The 19,564-nt window shown below is 43.4% G+C and overlaps 1 protein-coding gene across 1 annotated transcript in view; it reads right to left on the reverse strand.

The window, feature by feature from the left end:
- The window catches only part of hmgcll1 (3-hydroxymethyl-3-methylglutaryl-CoA lyase-like 1), a 151,185-nt gene that overhangs the window by 125,922 nt on the left and 5,699 nt on the right, over positions 1-19,564 (reverse strand). Inside the window, exon 4 of the mRNA XM_041187369.1 lies at positions 1,869-1,964. Within this exon, the coding sequence (XP_041043303.1) occupies positions 1,869-1,964 (96 nt within the window). The remainder of the gene's footprint in view (positions 1-1,868; positions 1,965-19,564) is intronic.

Raw genomic sequence — 19,564 nt, forward strand, 5'->3', positions numbered from 1 at the left:
CCCTACCACCTCACTCTGCCCTCAGCCATTCTCACCTTTCCATCATACCATGCCCACCCTCAGTTTGCTCTCCAGTAGGCAGTCATGGACACCTCAGACTGTTCCCTCGCACGTTCACCTGTACATCCCCCTCGCCAGGCCCCTTCTCCCAATAACTCCTTCCCCCACCTTAGTTCTCCCAGCTCCCAAGGCTCCTCTCCCACTTAGTCCCTCCTCCTTCCTGACTCCCTCAGACACCCTTACTTCTTCTGCCACCCTTAGTCCATCCCCCCAACTCCTCCCTCCAGCCTTACCTCTTCCTCCAGTCTCACTTCTTCCTCCAACCTTACTCCTTCCCCTTTCCTGACTCCCTTCAGCTCTACTCTTTCCCACTTCCTGACTCCTTCCTCCACCCTTATTTCTTCCTCCACCCTTATTCCCTCCCCTCTCCGCACTCCTTCCTACCCGCGGACTCCCTCCCCTCTCTGCACTCCTTCCTTCCCCCAGACTCTCTCCCCTCTCCCCATGCCTTCCTCCCCCCAGAATCCCCCCTCCTTTCCGGGCTCCTTCCTCCCCGTGGACCACTTCCCCTCTCCACACTCCCTTCCCCTGGACTCCTTATCCTCTCCGTGCTCCTTCTCCCCCTGGACTCCTTCCCCACTCTGCACTCCTTTCCCCCGAACTCCTTCACTTGCACCTTCCACGCCCCATTACACCTACCTCCCCAGTTGCCATCTTCTCTCCCATTTCTCCCTCTTCTCCAGTATGCCCTTCAAAACCTCGCCCCCTGACAGCTTCATTCCCCCCACAACCTCACCCCCCCGACACCTTCATTCCCCCCTCCCAACCTCATCCCCTGGCACCTTCATATCCCTCTCCCAACCTCACCCCCTCCAACACCTCTTCCTCTCCCAGCCAATCCTAGACCTTCCTCTCCCACCCCCTCATCCATCATCTGTTGAGAGCATCAACGGTGATTTTGCAACTTCCATGAGTTGTTTTGCAGTAGAGCCATGTCCATGAGAATTCACCCAGCATGCTATGGACATTCCTCCAGAATCCCGTCGCTGTCGTTCTGCTCCTTGGATGTCCACGATGTGAGCAATGCCCCGGTGATAAGTCCCAACTCCTACATGTCACAGTTGTCAAGACATGTTCTGCACCGGCATGTTTACCTGCCGACGTGGATAGACGATCCAGCGGGGTTGGGGGGATGAGTCTGGCGGGCTGGCCTTATAAGGATATGCTGAAGTGTTACAGTGATGTTCCCGATGTATGATGGCAGGGAACGTGGACAATTACAAACTGGTTTCACGACATCGTGAAACCGATTTTTGGCCTTCTTGCCATATTGTCCGCTCACGCCTACAAACACACCCGACGCCAGCGGGCACGGAAAATCCCGACCCTTGCTCCTTTCTCTCTTTCAGCTTTTCTCTAGTGTCTGTCTCTTTCCTTTTTCTTCTTTTTCTCAGTCTATTTCATTCTGCTATCTTGACCTTATTGCTTTGATACAAGTGGCAGTAATAAGGGGAACTATACCAAACCGATTATCCTTTCCCATCAGGACATGTTTATTTACACTTCATCTGACTGTATGACTCTCCAGATATCCAGAGCAAAATACAATAATTTAGACATAGCACCAAAATAATCCCTGTGTTATACATTGCCCATAGACATCCATGGGCTTTGGAGTTGCAAGCAGAATATTTGATTGTTAAACTAAGAGACATTTTTGAAAATATTGCCAACTGCAACGTCGCCATGTTAAAAAATTCCCACCAGAACTACTCACCTACCACATTTGAAGGTATAAGATCAACATACAACACAGTGTTACTCTCATTGTATTTATGAATCAATAATATCAACAGAACTATACTTACTGCAGCATGAAAGCCACGGAGGTTTGGTGTCAATACAGGATACCGTACTTGTGGGCACTTCTTTATACCTTGCATGACTTCCATATGATCGGCCAACTGACAAAAACAAGTGCAGAAATGAGTAATATTTTTAATTTGTTCTGTTCAAATATTTAGTGATATAAACAGGTACAATTCGATAAGGTACCACACAAGAAGCCGTTAACAAGATTGAAGGCACATGGAAGTGAAGGCGGACCATTGAGATGGGTAGAGGCTGGGTTAGGAGGTGAAAAATAGAGAGCAGGAAGAATGGCAATGTACCCTAGGCAGGAGGAGTAGTGACTCACAGAGATCTAAACGGGGCCTTAGCTTTTCCCTACCTTTAAGTGATTTAGATGAAGCCATAAATCCAAGCTCACTGATGACACCAAGTTAGATGGCATGTTAAATAACGTGGATGAGAACAGAAAGTTTCAAGGGTCATTAATAAGTGAGTGAGCAAAACTGTGACAGGTGGAGTTCGATGTGGTAAATACAAGGTTGTCTATTTTGAACCACAGAAAGATATGTCAAAGTCTTTTCTAAATGGCAAGAAGCTAGGAACTGTGGAGGAGCAGAGAGCTTTGGGGATCTACATACAGAATATACTGAACGCTAGTGGGCATGTTAAAAAAAAATTTAAAAAGGCTAATGGAATTGGCCAAGAGGGCTGGAAGACCAAAGGGTGTAAACTATGTTACGATCATAAAAAAAACGCTGGTTAGACTTGATCAGCATCTTGAATACTGCTTCATTTCTGGGCACTAGAGCTCGGGAAAAATATGTTTGTCTTGGAGAATGTGCAGTATCGATTCCGCAGTATAATACCAGGGCTAAAAGACGTATGAGGCTGCATATAGGCTAGTCCTGTATTCCCTTGAATGTAGAAGATTAAGGCTTTCTGGAATTGAGGTGTTCAAGACTGTTAAAGGAGTTAATTGGATAGAGTAAGGTAGAAATAGGCAGCTCAGAATAAGGGGATATAATCTTAAAATTAGAGCTAGGCCAGTCAGGAGTGATGTCAGGGAGAGTACAGCTTCGCACAAAGGGCATTGTAAATCTGCAGTTCTCTCCCCCAATTAAACATTTCAAACCTGTGATTGTTACACAAGGGTACTAATGATTATGAAGCCAGGGCATGTAGTTGGAGTTAAGACGCAGATCAGCCATGATGAAATCCAATGCCAGAGCAGACTTGACGGGGCTAAATGGTCAGCACGGGTTCCTATATCCCAAATAGGTGGTAAGGCTGAATGCTACTTTTTAAAGGTCCTCCTTCCACTCTGCCCTCCTCTTTTCTCTGGCTCTTTTATTTAAACCTGTGTCCTCTGGTTACTGATCCTTCTGCCTTTATCCTGGTATTCTAAAAGGAACACAAGCGAGGTCCTGGAAAGATGTACCCGTATAAGTATCTCTGTCCTCAGCCAACCCATTGTTTCCTGAGGTAAGGTGACTCTGAATCAACTCTTAGGTTAGTTTAAAATCTCAGCCCTCCTACTTTTTCATAGAATTACTTCAGGACAGTTAGGGATGACTTACGTCAGCAACACTTCTAGCAAGGAAGAAGATCTGGCTCAAGATGACCGTATAATTGAAAGTTTCTACAAATAGTTAACTTTAAAAAAACCTGCTGAGTATAACATTTCCTTCCATAAAGTGGGGAATCCTTTGAACATGAAGCACAGTCCTTAGATCCTCAGATAATGGTTTCTATTCCATTAAGTTTTACTATCTATCCACTAAATTGATCAGAGTTTTTATCTGGTGTTTGTTTACTAAAATGTTGCAAGTTTTGAACTCAAATATCTCGTCTGCCTTTGTTTCAATAAAGAATTTCTTGCATAACATCTGGCATACTAAACACTTGCATCATCGTCCATGCAATGCTTCACTTGCCGTTCAACATCGCAAAATAACTGGCTCTTCTGATTCCTCAAAATGTTGAAACATCTGTGCTTGTTACTGTCGCATTCAGATTTTTTTTTTGTTCATGGCAAGTTGGCATCACCGGCAAGGTCAGTATTTATTGCCCATTCCCAATTGCACTTGAGAAGGTAGTGGTGAACCCCCTCCTTGAACCACTGACGTCTGTGTTGTGAAAGTACTCTGATAGTATTGAGGCTGGGGTGTTGCGGGGGGGGGGCATAGTTCCAGGATTTCGACCCTGCAATGATGACAGAACTGTGATATATTTCAAAGTCAGGATGGTGTGTGACTGGCAGGTAGTGATGTTTCCAGGTGCCTAATTTCCTTATCCTTCTAGTGGTAGAGGTTGTGGGTTTGGAAGGTGCTGTCGAAGAAGCCTTAGTGAGTTGCTGCAAAGCATATTGTAGATGGCCCCAGCTATGCCTGTCTCTTTATGGGGTATGTGGAACATTCCTTGTTGCAGTCCTACTCCGGCCCCCTTCCACAACTCTTTCTCCGGTACATCGATGATTACTTCGATGCCGCTTCATGCTCTCGTCGGGACTTGGAAAAATTTATTAATTTTGCTTCCAATCTCCACCCCCCCATCATTTTCACGTGGTCCATCTCTGACACTTCCCTTCCCTTCCTTGACCTCTCAGTCTCAATCTCTGGTGATAGACTGGCCACCAATATCCATTACAAACCCACCGACTCCCACAGCTATCTCGACTACAGCTCCTCACACCCCACTTCCTGTAAGGACTCCAACCCATTCTCTCAGTTCCTTCGCCTCCATCGCATCTGTTCCGATGATGCTACATTCAAAAACAGTTCCTCTGACATGTCCTGCTTCTTCCTTAACCGAGGTTTTCCACCCACGGTCATTGACAGGGCCCTCAACCGTGTCCGGCCCATCTCCCGCGCATTCGCCCTCACGCCTTCTCCTCCCTCCCAAAAACATGATAGGGTCCCCCTTGTCCTCACTTATCACCCCACCAGCCTCCGCATTCAAAGGATCATCCTCCGCCATTTCCGCCAACTCCAGCATGATGCCACCACCAAACACATCTTCCCTTCACCCCCCTTATCGGCATTCCGTAGGGATTGCTCCCTCCGGGACACCCTGGTCCATTCCTCCATCACCCCCTACTCCTCAACCCCCTCCTATGGCACCACCCCATGCCCACGCAAAAGATGCAACACCTGCCCCTTCACTTCCTCTCTCCTCACCGTCCAAGGACCCAAACACTCCTTTCAAGTGAAGCAGCATTTCACTTGCATTTCCCCCAACTTAGTCTACTGCATTCGTTGCTCCCAATGTGGTCTCCTCTACATTGGAGAGACCAAACGTAAACTGGGCGACCGCTTTGCAGAACACCTGCGGTCTGTCCGCAAGAATGACCCAAACCTCCCTGTTGCTTGCCATTTTAACACTCCACCCTGCTCTCTTGCCCACATGTCTGTCCTTGGCTTGCTGCATTGTTCCAGTGAAGCCCAACGTAAACTGGAGGAACAACACCTCATCTTCCAACTAGGGACTTTACAGCCTTCCGGACTGAATATTGAATTCAACAACTTTAGGTCGTGAGCTCCCTCCCCCATCCCCACCCCCTTTCTGTTTCCCCCTTCCTTTTTTTTCCAATAAATTATAAAGATTTTCCTTTTCCCACCTATTTCCATTGTATAAAAAAAAAACCCCACTAGAGCTATACCTTGAGTGCCCTACCATCCATTCTTAATTAGCACATTCGTTTAGATAATATCACCAACTTTAACTTTAACACCTATGTGTTCTATTGTACTATTGTCATTGACATCTTTTGATGATCTGCTTCTATCACTAGTTCTGTCGAAGGGTCATGAGGACTCGAAACGTCAACTCTTTTCTTCTCCGCCGATGCTGCCAGACCTGCTGAGTTTTTCCAGGTAATTCTGTTTTTGCTTCTATCACTGCTTGTTTGTCCCTACAACCACACCCCCACCTCTCTCTCTCTCTCTCTCTCTCCGCCCCCCACACACACACCTTAAACCAGCTTATATTTCAACTCTTTCTTGGACTCAAACTCAAGTTCTGTCGAAGGGTCATGAGGACTCGAAAAGTCAACTCTTTTCTTCTCCGCCGATGCTGCCAGACCTGCTGAGTTTTTCCAGGTAATTCTGGTTTTATATTGTAGATGGTACTCACTGCTGCTAAGGCGCACCTGTGGTGGAGGGAATGAATGTTTAAGTGAGCTGTTTTGTCCTGGATAGTGCCAAGTGTTTTGAGTGTTAATTGAGCTGTGCTCAACCAGGCAAGTGAAGAGCATTTCATCATACTTCTATGCCTTGTAGATGGTGGAAAGGCTCTTGGGAGTCAGGAGGTGGCTTACTCACCGCAGAACCCCCAACTTTCAACCTGCTCTAGTAGCCACAATGAAGCCCAGGATGATAATGGTATTACTTGTCTGCTAATTGTGTTCAATTGTATGCAAATGGTGGGTATTAAATGATGATTCATTTCAATCCCTTTATAATGTGTAACTCTGTAAGTAAATATAAAAGTGTATCGGGTCCAGTTCTATCCTTCACCAACTGGCTTTCTGGAATATAACATGGTGGGAGAAAATGGTTATCTAAAGGTGAAGGCTGGAAGCTAAGAAAAAAATCAACTCAGGCAGAAAAATACAATGCCAGGAGTGATTATGGAAAATGGCAGGAAGCAAGTGTAAATTGTTGGGTATTGATACCATTCAATAAAGTTGGAGTTTTAAGCATATGACCAGTAGAAGGATGAAGTGGATATGTAGTCAGAGGTTACATCCACACTAAAAACAAAAGGCATGGCCTTGGCATTGTTGCTTCCTACATAAAGTACAGTATTTTGTGAGTTGCTTGTCCATCATTTGTGGATAGTGATGAAGATTTGAACCATTTATTAGAGTTCTTGGATGAAACCTACAAGAAAGATGATCTGTTAAATACCAATGAGACATATTGGAACTTTGATAGATTTTGGAAACAGATGGTGATTTCATGGAATAATATATCATGAACTTTAACAGATTATAGAAAAGACAGACAAAATTCAATCCCTTTGAATCAGTACTAGCATTTCAATTGTCATACTTATGCCTTTCACAATCATTATTTTAAGTCCTATTAAGTTGTACTTGCTGTTACATTGATGGTCCCCTATGCTACTCCTATATGCTCTGGTTCATTTCCCATTACAAGATGCAGCAATGATTCTTCTCTTGTTGGGCTACTTACATACATAATTTTTAAAAAAGGAGTTCTGAGCACCCTGTCATCTATACTTTTATCACCTCTAGATTTGACTAGTTCAATGCGTTACTGGCCAACATCCCATATTCTACCCTCAATGACTTAGACATGGGGAGCGAAAGCATGGTAGCTAAATTTGTAGACAGTACAAGGAAAGGTAGGAAAGTAAGTTGTGAAGAAGATATAAGGAATTTGCACACAGGTATAGATAAGTCGAGTGAGTGGGCAAAAATCTGACAGATGGAGTATAATGTGGGAAAATTTGAAGTTGTTCACTTTGGCAGGAAGAATAAAAAAGCAGAATATTACTTAAATGGAGAACGACTACAGAATTCCGAGGTGCAGAGGGATCTAGGTGTTCTCGTGCATGAGTCACAAAAAGTTAGTATGCAGGTACAGCACGTAATTAAGAAGGCTAATGGAATGCTATCCTTTATTATGAGAGAAATTGAATATAAAAGTGAGGATGTTATGCTTCAGTTATACAGGGCATTGGTGAAACTGCGGCTCAAGTTCTGTGTGCAGTTTTAGTCTCCTTATTTAAGGAAGGATATAAATGCATTGGAGGTGCTTCAGAGGAGGTTTACTAGACTGAAACCTAGACTGAGCGGGCTGTCTTATGATGAAAGGTTGGCCAGGCTGGACTTGTTTCATTGGGGTTTAGAAGAGTGAGGGGTGACTTGATTGAAGTATGGAAGATCCTGAACGGTCTTGACAAGGTGGATGTGGAAAGGATGTTTCCTCTTGTGGGTGAGTCCAGAGCTAGGAGGCACTCTTTTAAAATTAGGGCAGAGACAAGGATAATATTTTTTCTCTCAGAGGGTTGTGCAAGTTTGAAACTCTGTCTCAGAAGGTGGTGGAGGCAGGGGTCACTGAATATTTTTAAGGGGTAGATAGATTCTTGTTAGGCAAGGGTAGCAGAGGTTATAGGGGGTAGATGGGAATATGGAACTCCAAACACAACCAGATTAGTGCTGATCTTATTGAATGGTGGAGCAGGCTCGAGGGGCCAAATTGTCTACTTGTTTTCCTATTTCATATGTTCGTACTATTTCATATGTTTGTACGTTCGTATGCTCTGCAAACTGGAGACCATTCTAACTTACACCAAATTCTTCATACCTAGATTCCCTGCACTCGCTGACCTACATTGTCTGCCAGTCAAGCAATGCCTTAATTATAAGATTCTCATCTTTGTTTTCATATCCCCCTATGGCCTTGCCACTTCCTGCAACTCACCGAGATACTGCACTCCTCCAATTGTGGCCTCCCCAGTTTTAATTGCTCCAACATTGGCAGCCGTCCCTTCAGCTGCCTAGACTCTGGAATTCTCTCCCTAACTCTCTTCCTCTCTCTATTTCCTCCTTTAATACACCCCTTAAAACCCACCTTTTTATGAAACTTTTGATCATCTTGCCTAATATCTGCTTATTGGCTCAGTGTCAAATTTTGTTCTACAATGTTCCTGTCAAGCACTTTGGGATGCTTCAATGGCACAAAATAAATACAATCTGGAAAGTTTATCTCCCAGTCATGTTCAGGCAGGTCTCAGAAATGACCACTATGACAGACTTTTTAAACTGAATTTGGACTTCTACTTTGCTTGCTTTACTCCTTATACTATATTCATTCATGAATAGAACTCTTTTACTTGGGCAAAAATCTTACACTGCCATTTTGTTCTGATGATATTCTTCTCTCGCTTTTTATTTGTCACACTCCTTGCTTTTCATTACTCCTTTTGTATTTTTATCAATTATATTATTATTATTTATTGTTTTTCTGAACCCAAAATATTTATATTATCCTTAACACTATCTACAACCTGAACTTTGCTCTCACTCACTTCTCTTATCTTTAGGCTACTTTCACTTTTAATATTTTTTTCCATCTGAGTGCTCACCCCAACTCCCACCCAGCCTCTTACCTTTCACTTGTTTAAAAATGCTCTCTACAAACCTATTTCTCCTCTCCACTTGGACTTTGTTCCCTGCCCAGTTCAGGTGCAATCCATCCCAATGTTACAGATCCTTCCTGCCCCTGTACTGGTGCCAATTCCCCAAGAGTCGGAACGACTCTTTCACACACCAACATTTCAGCCACATAGTTACTTTCCTGATCCAATTATGCCTATGCCAATTTGCATGTGACTCTGGTAATAATCCTGACACAATTATCCCTGAAGCTTAGCTTTTTTTGTTAACTCTGAGTTCCTGATGCTCCCTCAGGAGAGCCTTCCCATTATTCTTCCCTATGTCATTGGTCTGAAATGAGCCACAAGTGGTTCTGACTTTCCACTTCAGGGTTCCTTTCCATTATTTTGAGATATCCCTTCCCTTGGCAGCAAGAAGACAACTTTCACCTCAGGATTCTCGACCTTGACTGCAAATGATGCTGTCTATCCTTCTAATGATCATATTCCCTACTAATAAAAAAAACTGCAATATAAATAAAAAAAACTGCAATATAAATAAATATAGAATTGAAAATAGTAGCATTGGTGAGCGTCTGGCTGCAGAATGTGGAAATTTGTGGTCATTGAGGTGGTCCTGGGTGACCACATTTGCATTAATGTGAAGAACCTAGAGAGGCTGGGACTTGTTGCCTTAGAGCAGAGATGATTATTAAGGGCAGATTGAATAGAGGTGTTCAAAATTATGAGGGGTTTTGCCAGAGTAGATAGGGAGAAATTGATTCCACTGGGAGAAGAGGTGGCGACCAGAGGAGACAGATTTCAGATATTTAGGAAAATGGCAGGGAGGAGATAAGGAAAAAGTATATTACTCAGCAAATTATGATCCAGAATGCACTGCCTGAAAAGAATCTTTCTAAAAGAAATTGGATATATATTTGAAAAAGAGGAGTTTGCAGAGCTTTGGAGTTGGACTAATTAGACAACTCTTGAGCTAGCAGAGAAACAATGGGCCAAATGGTTTCCTTCTATGCTGTATGATTCTATTCTATGATTGTAACTACAACATTTCTAATCAGCTGTTCTGTCAGACTGCTCTCTGCTTCACAGTACCATGGTCAGAATTGTAGCTGTCCTTCCTGCAACCTTCCTCCCTATCATCAAAGGTAATAAGGTCACTGTACTTTTGGACAGGACCAGATTCTTTGATTTTTATTTTTCCTTCCTTGCTTCTACTCAGTTCCTCTTAACCAGCCTGCTACACACTCCTCTTCCTGCACCTACCTCTCTCTCCTTGCTCTATGTTCTGGAGTAAACTATCCCAGAATTACTCGTCCTCCCTTATAAGTCTTTAACTCAGCCTGCAGCTCAATAACTCTGAGCCAGAGTTATTCAGAACAGAGAGTTTGTTCAAATGTAGTCATCCAGGACTGTCTCACTGATTAAAATTCCTACATGTTTTCCTTCCTGACACTCTGCCTGTGCTGTCATTTCCAGTTCTTAATGAATTTATTTATTTATCTCTAGTACTAACTAAATTGTCCTTCACATTTTATACAACGGTTACTAACAATGGTTACTAAGTTTATCCTATTCTCTCTATTTACTTATTTAATGACATTCCAGTTGGATTCCCAGAGGCCATTATTTTAAATTGCTCGCTGGAATTTGGCAATTAAAATGTCCATTACAGCAGGAGGAAGCCTCATACATTTATGAAAATCCGAATTCCATTACTTTGGTGGGATGGCAATTAAATTTTAACTTGGACCTGAACCTCCCCTGCCTTGGACTCCTCTCCTTTCCCATCTCAGAAACACTCCTAAAAGCTCCCTCCTTGATTTACCTGTTTGCCGGTGATCTGTTTCTTGTTTCTGGCTGGTGGCCTTCCACTGTGCAAAGTTCCACTCTCTCTTGAGCCAGCTTCCACGTTGTGCATGTTTCAGATGGGCATCTGATTGACATTTTACACTCACCGCACCTCTGCCCCACCTGTCCAAAACTACTGAGAGTTAAAGTCAACTTTAATTCACAGTGTCATAGAGTCATCATGGCATAGAAGGAGGCCACTCAGCTCATTGAGCCTATGCTCTGTAGAGCAATCCTATCAGTCCCATTCCTCTGCTCTATCCCCGTAACTTTGCAAGTTTATTTCCTGAAGTGCCCATCCAATTTTCTTTTGGAATCATTTATCATCTTCACTTCTACCATCCTCATAGACAGCAAGTTCCAGGTCATTACCACTGGCTGCATGAGGGTGTGCAGATGACTCTCCGCTGCCTTATATGGCCCATCCAGCTCCCTTGTATTTATCTGGATTTTAATTTGAAATTGAAACAAGACCTACCCAAAAGCCTTTTAAGCTACCTGATTGGTTTATTTTTTGTTGGCTGCTGATAAATTATTTTGAAAAATGTTACAATTAATGTATTGGTTCACTTTGTGATGCTTTTAGCTTGCAGATTGATAGTTATCTCATTCCACGCTTTAGCCAATGGATATTTCAGCCAATTTTTTAAAATTCATTTACGGGTTGTGGACATTGCTGGCTAGGCCAGACTTTATTGCCCATCCCTAGTTGACCTGGAGAAAGTAATGGTGAGATGCCTTCTTGAAACACTGAAGTCCACGTGGTGTAGGTACACCCACAGTGCTGTTAGGAAGGGAGTTCCAGGGTTTTGACCCAGCCACAGTGAAGGAACGGCAGCGATATATTTCCAAGTCAGGATGGTGAGTGGCTTGGAGTGGAACTTCCAGATGGTGGTGTTAGCTGACTAGTGGTTCATTTAGCCAGTCAATAATTTCTCACTAAGATCAGTTTGAGGTGATATTTACTTGGAGATACATAAACACACTATATAAATTGTAGATTGTGACGTATAATTTGACTTTTGAAGCCTCCAAAAATCTTTCCAAAAGCGAGGATCAAGTTACATGCCAAGTATAGAAGTGAACCTCCAGTGTGGGTGTCAACTATTTTGAAATGTGAAAAATATAACACCGGTAATTCATATTAAACTAATTTGCCACAGTTGATTGAATAAACCAGCTCTACAAAGATACCTTTAACCACAGTCAAAGCATTTTAAAACCATCATATCCATTGTCTTCAGCATCCAACGCAAGTTCATCGAATTAATTCGGAGTCACTTAGGCTATGGCATTATCATAAGGATCCCACTCTGTATTTGACACTTTCGCTTTCAGGATCATCCCTCCCGACAAATCGTTTTTCTCTCCATCCATTTAATTGGATATTCCGCATTTTTTGAAAGATCTGATTACACTTTGCGCACTAATGATTTGATGGCAAAAATCACATAAAACATCAAGCAGGGAGGCACATATGTTTCCACTCTTTGTGAAGCGTTTTTCTCCATCAACCATCCTCCTATTCCATTTGCCATGAACATGATCTTTGAATGGCTTGTTGAGGTACACATCTAAAGGTCAAACCATAGATGATAGGCCCCCTGGTATAACTACAAGTTTGGTCTTATTTATTCGCAGGCACCTCTTGGTCTGATTGGTAATACGGGGTCTGAACATGTCCCACACTAATAAGCTGCATTCTTTAGACCACAGGGACACCTATTCCACACAATATCAATCCATAACTTCAATCCACCTTCATCCTTCCAACCGTTATCATGGGCATGCACAATTACTGTCACAGAGAACTTGATTTTCTGCATGATTTTATGTTTGAAAATTATCACAGGCTTTAATTTTGTTCCATCAGTCATGCAGGCTAGACCACCATGAATCCTCTCTTCTCATGTGCTATCATTTTCACTAGAACCACATTCAAACCTCCCCACTCCATAGTTCGGCTGTTGGGCGTATCAAAACTTAGGGATGTTTCATCCATGTTGCCGATGTGACATAATGAATATTCATGTTTTTGCCACTGTCTAATGATGAATCACTGGAAACTGGTCACTTTGACATCAAGGTCTCTTGGTAGTCTCTGAGCGACCTTGGTCTTCTCTCGCAACACTAGACATTTTCTTTTCATAAAGCAGCTACACCAGCAAACTGTTGCTCCGAAATCTTTGCTGGACTTGAATTTGGCCCACTTACATGTGTAGATATGCACTGAATTTCTAGTGACATGCAACCCTTCTGACGATTTTCATTCCAATACATGCTCCTCAAGATCAGCCTCTGTTCTCATGGCACATTTGGTCTTGCGCAACTTCTTCAGGGTGGATTCCTTCTTCCATTCTCACACCAGTTTTTCAGCAACACCAAATTCCCTCATTGCAGCACACAGATTTGGTGAGTTAGCAGATGTTACAGCTTTTAGCTTGAAACCAGCTTCATATTTCATTTGTTTTGTTGGAAGACTCATTTCTTTTCGTTGCTTGCCATGTGCAGTCTGGTCTGGGTGGGCGTGACTTAAACTCCTGCTGTTATGGTCTCAGTGGAGACCAGTGACTTCTTTTTAAAGGAGAATAATTCCAAAATCCCAGTTATTTTCCGAAAGAATGAAGCCACAAGGTTCCACAATTTAAACCAAAAGAACTTTTACTATGCAAGAGTCAAACAAAGCAAACACTAAATACTATCTTATGCCTATATTCAGAAACCCAGAATTAACATAAGTTAAACATGAATTGCCAGGCAGATTATGATCAATTCTACACTATAAATTACACATTAAATGGCAGATATAGCTAAAAAAGATCTGAGCAAGTTGGCCTGGCAATCCACTAAGCCCACATGTCATCAATCTCAGTTACAAAGTCTTTCAAAATTCTGTCTTTCTCATGATGAAGTTTAGCTCCTCTTCTTCTCAGGTTTAGCCTGATCCATAGACAATATCACCACACAACCAACCCGAGTTCCGGAGACACAGTCATCGCCAGAAATGGCACACATCTGTAGAACCTCTTCAATTCTGCTTACGACCATCTGGATTGGTGTAGATCCACTAATGTTATCTTCAAATAACGGAAACAGCTGCAGCAACTGTATATTTGCCTCCTCTCGGCTTCCGGATCTAACATCTGTCTGCTTTAGCCTACCTGTACTACACCACTGGGATCATCAACTGAACTTTAATGGCTGTGTGTCCTTTTAAAAGCTTTCAACCAGTTCCAGGCATCCTGAAGTTCTGGTTTCCAATCTCAGTTTCAGTCTTAGTTTCCTTAGAAATTGAAAGGGTCAGTTTCCCTTTTCAGTTTCCCTTCTCATTTAGGTCTGTCTCAAAAATTCCAAGCTTTGAAACCATGGGACAGAATTTTGCCTTTTGCGGGCAGGCTCGGTGGGGACGGTTGGGAAGCCGATCGCCGCCTTTGATCGACACCGCACAGCGATTTCATGCGGGTGGACCAATTAAGGTCCTCCAAGAGTGAAACATGAGTGGCAGTGTTGAGTGCTGCCTGTGTTGGGGGGGACGGGGGGGGTGTGCGAGCAGGCAGAGCGTGAACTTTGTGCATGCGCGCAAGTGAGTGCTTCATAATCTCCCTGAGGCCTGAAGATGCCTCAGGGAGATGAAGAGATATATAAAAAAAATTTTAAACATAAAAAGTGTAATAAAACATGCCCCTGATGCGGCTCTGTCACATGAGCAGGGACATGTTATTAATGAAAAATTTAAGTTTCTATTTTATTTGCATTTGCTTTTGGAAAGCTCATCTTGCCCGTGGATGGCGTTTCCAAAAAAATGCAAAAAAAATGCAAAGGCTGCTTGGCCTTTTTGCCACCTGACAACCGTAAGGTTGGACAGGCTGCGAAAATTTTTATTTAATTGATTACTTAATGGCCTTAACAGGTTTTTTATCAACAGCACACTTGGCCAACATCAACACTCATCATTTCATGCTCGAGCAGGTCGGGCACGCGCCCGCCTGCCCGCCGAGTGAAAATTTCTGCCCATAAATTCCATCCTGCTGCGCATCCAACACAGCCCATAATCACCTGTTTGATCCCTTGTGCCCAGTTACAAGGTAATGGTAAGAAAAACATGCAATTGTGAGGTGCAAAATTGAGGCTGGCTACTGTTGCAAGTATAGCAAGTTGTAGCAGAAAAGGGTGGTTGACTTACACATTGAATATATGTAAAAACATGACTTTTGAGGCTGGGAAAATAGAACTGTCCTATAAACGGGTCGACTTATACGCCACAATCTAAGCTAAGACTGTGAGATATTTATTTTACAAGTTGATTACTTTCCAAATTAACCATGAATAAGTTCTGCAAATAATTCGATTATTGTGATTCTGCATGGAAAATAATTTATTTAAAGCCATGGGCAGGATTTTCGGATCATCAGGTGGGTGGGCCTGGGAGCGGCCATGAAACGGCCCACCGCCCGCGATCGGCCCCGACCACGATTTCACACTGGCTGACCATTTAGCGGCCAGGCAGCATGAAAGGCACGCTGAGAAGCTCAGTGCTACCGGGGTGCGGGCAGGACGGGGGAGTCGAGCACAAAGGTCTGCGCAAGCGCAGGGGAGTGTGCACTAAGAGCTCCCCGAAGGCAGGGAGCTGCCTCAGGGAGCTGAAGAGTTTTAAAATCAAAAGTAAAGATTTTGAAAATCCGAGAAAAAATGTCCCCACATAGGACTCACTCACATGAACTGAAACATAATAAAATTATGTCAAAACATATTTTTGAATGAATGTCGGAACCTTCATGCAGCCCATGGATGAGGTTTCCTCAAAAATGCAAAGGCCACCTGGCTGAGTGACCACAGCCCAACTGTAAGGCTGGATGGGTAGTGAAAAATTGCTGTTAATTAATGCTTTAATGGCCTTAATAGGCCTCTTAATTGTCGGCGGACGGGCTGCCAACTCATGCGCACACCTGCTGACTACAATATTGGGCAAGTGCGCAATGATACCAGGGCACCCACCCGACATCATTGCAAGCTACTTTACACCCAATCAGGTCGGGCGTGCACCCACCCGCGGGTCATAAAATTCTACCCCACGTTACCTGAAGTGAGGTAAAGACCAAAGTTATTTCTCATTTAACATTTTATGTAGTTGCAATAACTGTGTAAGGTATGTTTAGTGTAAAAGGGAAGTGGGGAAAATGGCAAGAATGTTAGGCATGGCCACTGTAACTTTAGAGAAAAAAAAGTTTGTGAGTGGAATTTTAGGCCGGCGAGATTTTACGGTCTCGCTGAAGTCAATGGACTTTTGAACGGCTCACTGTGTTTTACAGCCCCGCCTCAGCCATGTCATGGCTGTAAAATTTCACCCACAGTATCTTTGTCCTGCATGAAGCTGGACTTTTCTAAACTATTAAAAATCACAACTTTTATTTAGAAATTATGAGCTGTGTTGAAGTCTGATGTATGTGGTGTGAACTGAAACAGATGATTCCCAATCCTTTCAGAATGTGCAAGATGTTTTTGGAAGCTGGAATATGGTGCTAGTTAAGCCACCAGCTAAAATAAATCTCAGATCAGTTCACATGCAATTTCCCTTTTAATGTGTAATTTATAAATATGGTAAAGAGTAAACATTGTGTCAAGGGAGAAAAGTGTGGTAAAACTGAGTGAAAACAAGGCTAAGGCAGAATGATGTCGAAAATGACTGTCATTAAATGTGTGTAAGCTTTAAATGTTTCCACAATGTAATATCGTTGGGAAACTTGTGTATGTTAGTGCAACAACAGAGAAGGCAAAAGGAGAAACAGAAAGAGGGGACAACATTTTTAGCTTGGCAGGCGAGCGCGTGCCCAACCCATTCGAGCGTAAAATGACTCACGTTGATGTCGGGTGAGCGTCCTGACATCAACCCGCAGTTGCGCGATATTTCATTTGGCGGGTGCACTGCCGATTGACCGCCGACAATTAAAAGGCCTGTTAAGACCACTGAATTATCAATTAACTTGAATTTTTCACTGCCTGTCCAACCTTATGGTTGATGGGCAAGCAAAAAGGTCAAGCAGCCTTTGCACTTTTTAAGAAACCTCATCCATGGCCGGGATGAGGTTTCCTAAAGAAAATAAAAAATAAATAAAAATTTTAAATCTTAATCAATAACACGTCCCTGCTCATGTGATAGATTCACATGAGGGGACATGTTTCATTACATTTTTAATTTCTTTATTATATTTTTCTATAACTCTTCATCTCCTGAGGCAGCTCTATGCCTCAGGGAGATAATGAAGCGCACACTCGCACATGTGCGCAAAGGTCGCGCTTGCTCCGCTCGCACTTCTCCCCCCACCCACACAGGCAGCGCTCAGCCCTCCAGCATGAAATCACCTTCCTGCCCCAATCGCAGGCAGCGGGCCGTTTCCCGGCCACCCCCTTCACCCCTGCCGAGCCTGCCCGACAAGGGTGAGATTCTGCTCATGAATTCAACTTCAGGAATTTCAACTTTGTCCTGCAATGAATAAACATTTTGCTGTTATACAGGGTTATAATTGGCCCATTGTGCCCAATTCAGGGACCGTGCTTCAGGAAGGATGTGAAGGCTTAAGGGAGGGTCCAAGAAAAGTTTTCAAGAATGATTTCAGGGATAAGACACTTCAGTTACACGGACAGATTGGAGAAGCTGGGATGGGTTCTCCTTAGAGAAGGGAAGGTGGAGAGGTGATTCTCTTGAGGTGTTCAAAGTCATGAGTAGTTAGAGGCCAGGATTTCTAGGATGGCAGGGTTTCCCATCCAGCCATCCAAAGAGTTGGTGGAGAATGTATCACCACTGATACTTGCCGCCCTGCAGTCACTTAAATTGGCTGGAGATGGGCTTTCCACCTCTCAGTCAGAAACAAGCCCCACCTCAGAGACCCCATTGGCTGGCAGCTCTCTAGTCCCAGCAGCACCAGAAGCTGCAGTGAATGGGTCTGGGACAATAAGCAGTCCCCAGAGCCTCGGTCCTGAGGTCCAGGAACAGATTGGTATGGGCATCTCTGGCTAGGGAGGTGAGGTGAGGCCAGCAAGGGTTGGCCAGAAGGAGGCAAAGGTAGGCAGGGGGTGGTGGAGGTGTTGGCAGAGACGCCGAGGAGGGGGGGAGTGAGAACCCACTGGGGGGCACACCTTGTGGGGGAAGCGCCAAATGTTGAAAGAAGGCCATTGTTGGAGGTGCCCCTCCACCCCTTACTGTCTGAGCCTGAGCAGGGTCACTTTCTGGGCTTTCCCCTACCCCTGAACTCCTCCCACCAAAACTAAGGCCAGGTGGGAACAGCGCATAAGTGGTCTTAAATTGGCCGCTTAAGGGCCTCAATTGGGGGCAAGGCTTAGCCCTTTCCTGTCCTACTGTAAAATTGTGTACCTGATGGCCTACCTCCTAAGCTTTTAAAAAGGATAGCTGCAGAACCACTGGCAATGATTTTTCAAGAATCCCTAGATTCAGGAATAGTCCCAGCAGATTGGGTGTTAGCAAATGTAACACCGCTATTCAAGAAAGAAGGAAGAGAGAAAACTGGGCATTATAGGCCAGTTAGCTTGACATCATTCATTGGGAAAGTGCTGGAATCTATTACCAAGGAAGTCTTAACAATGCACTTTGGGGGTGCACCTTCACCCTGCTGCTGACAAGACAGTGGTTGGTGTTGAAATCTGCGCTGTAGTCAGTGCAGCCCGAAAACCACGCTATGCTTCCGGGTACACCCCGCCTGCATAGATGGAGTCCTTTAAGAATGACCCTAGCAAAGGCCTTCTTCGTGATGCTAAGAAGTGAGATAATTTAACCTTTAAAGGTGCTCAAGTAACAACAAAATGTATTGTTGATGGTTGTTATTGTTAGAAACATGAGAAATGTCCTTATGCAACAGTGTAATGGAACCACAAAATACAACACTTTAGAGTAATAGGACACCAACAATACATATGAACGTACAAAATAGGAGCAGAAATAGGCCATTTGGCCCCTCAAGCCTGCTCTGCCATTCATTAAGATCATGGCTGGTCGGTTTGTATTTCGAATTCCACATTCATTTACAATGAATCTTTCTGATTTGTTTCAGGATGGTAAGTTCTATTCTCCACTGTGCAGCTGTGGGAAGTTCAAATCAAACGGCCCAAAGACTAAATGGCAATTTATCTGGAGCACTGTTTAGCTCTAACCTATTATTTTGGCCAAGGAAGATCATTGACAATATAGGTGATATAGTAGAATCTTGTGTATTAGCTCAATAATGGTAGACAAAAAGTTTCAGGCAATCAGAATCAGTTAATAGGACAGCTCATTTCATTATTTTTAATGTATGGCTCACAACTGGAATTAATATTCACCGGACATTTGAGGTATGTGAATGTGACAATATTTGTATGTATTATCAGCCAAATCAGAGGCACCACAAAATTATTTTCATATCATATTTTAGCTCTTATATGAATACGTTCAGCATACATATGGCAATCTTAAACCACACAAGTGGTTAGGATCTGGAATGCATTGCCTGTGTGTGTGGTGGAGGCAGATTCAATTGAGGCTTTCAAGAGGGAATTAGATCATTATCTGAAAAGGATGGTTTGCAGGACTATGGGGAAAAGGCAGGGGAGTGGCACTGGGTGAATTGCTCATTCAGAGGGATAGCACAAACACAACGGGCTGAATGGTCTCCTTCTGTGTTATAAGCAATCTATGGTTCTATGAAGTGATGCAATGTTATTGAATTATTAC

This window comes from Carcharodon carcharias, chromosome 5 (genome assembly GCF_017639515.1).
Source record: "Carcharodon carcharias isolate sCarCar2 chromosome 5, sCarCar2.pri, whole genome shotgun sequence".
NCBI classification, from domain to species: domain Eukaryota; kingdom Metazoa; phylum Chordata; class Chondrichthyes; order Lamniformes; family Lamnidae; genus Carcharodon; species Carcharodon carcharias.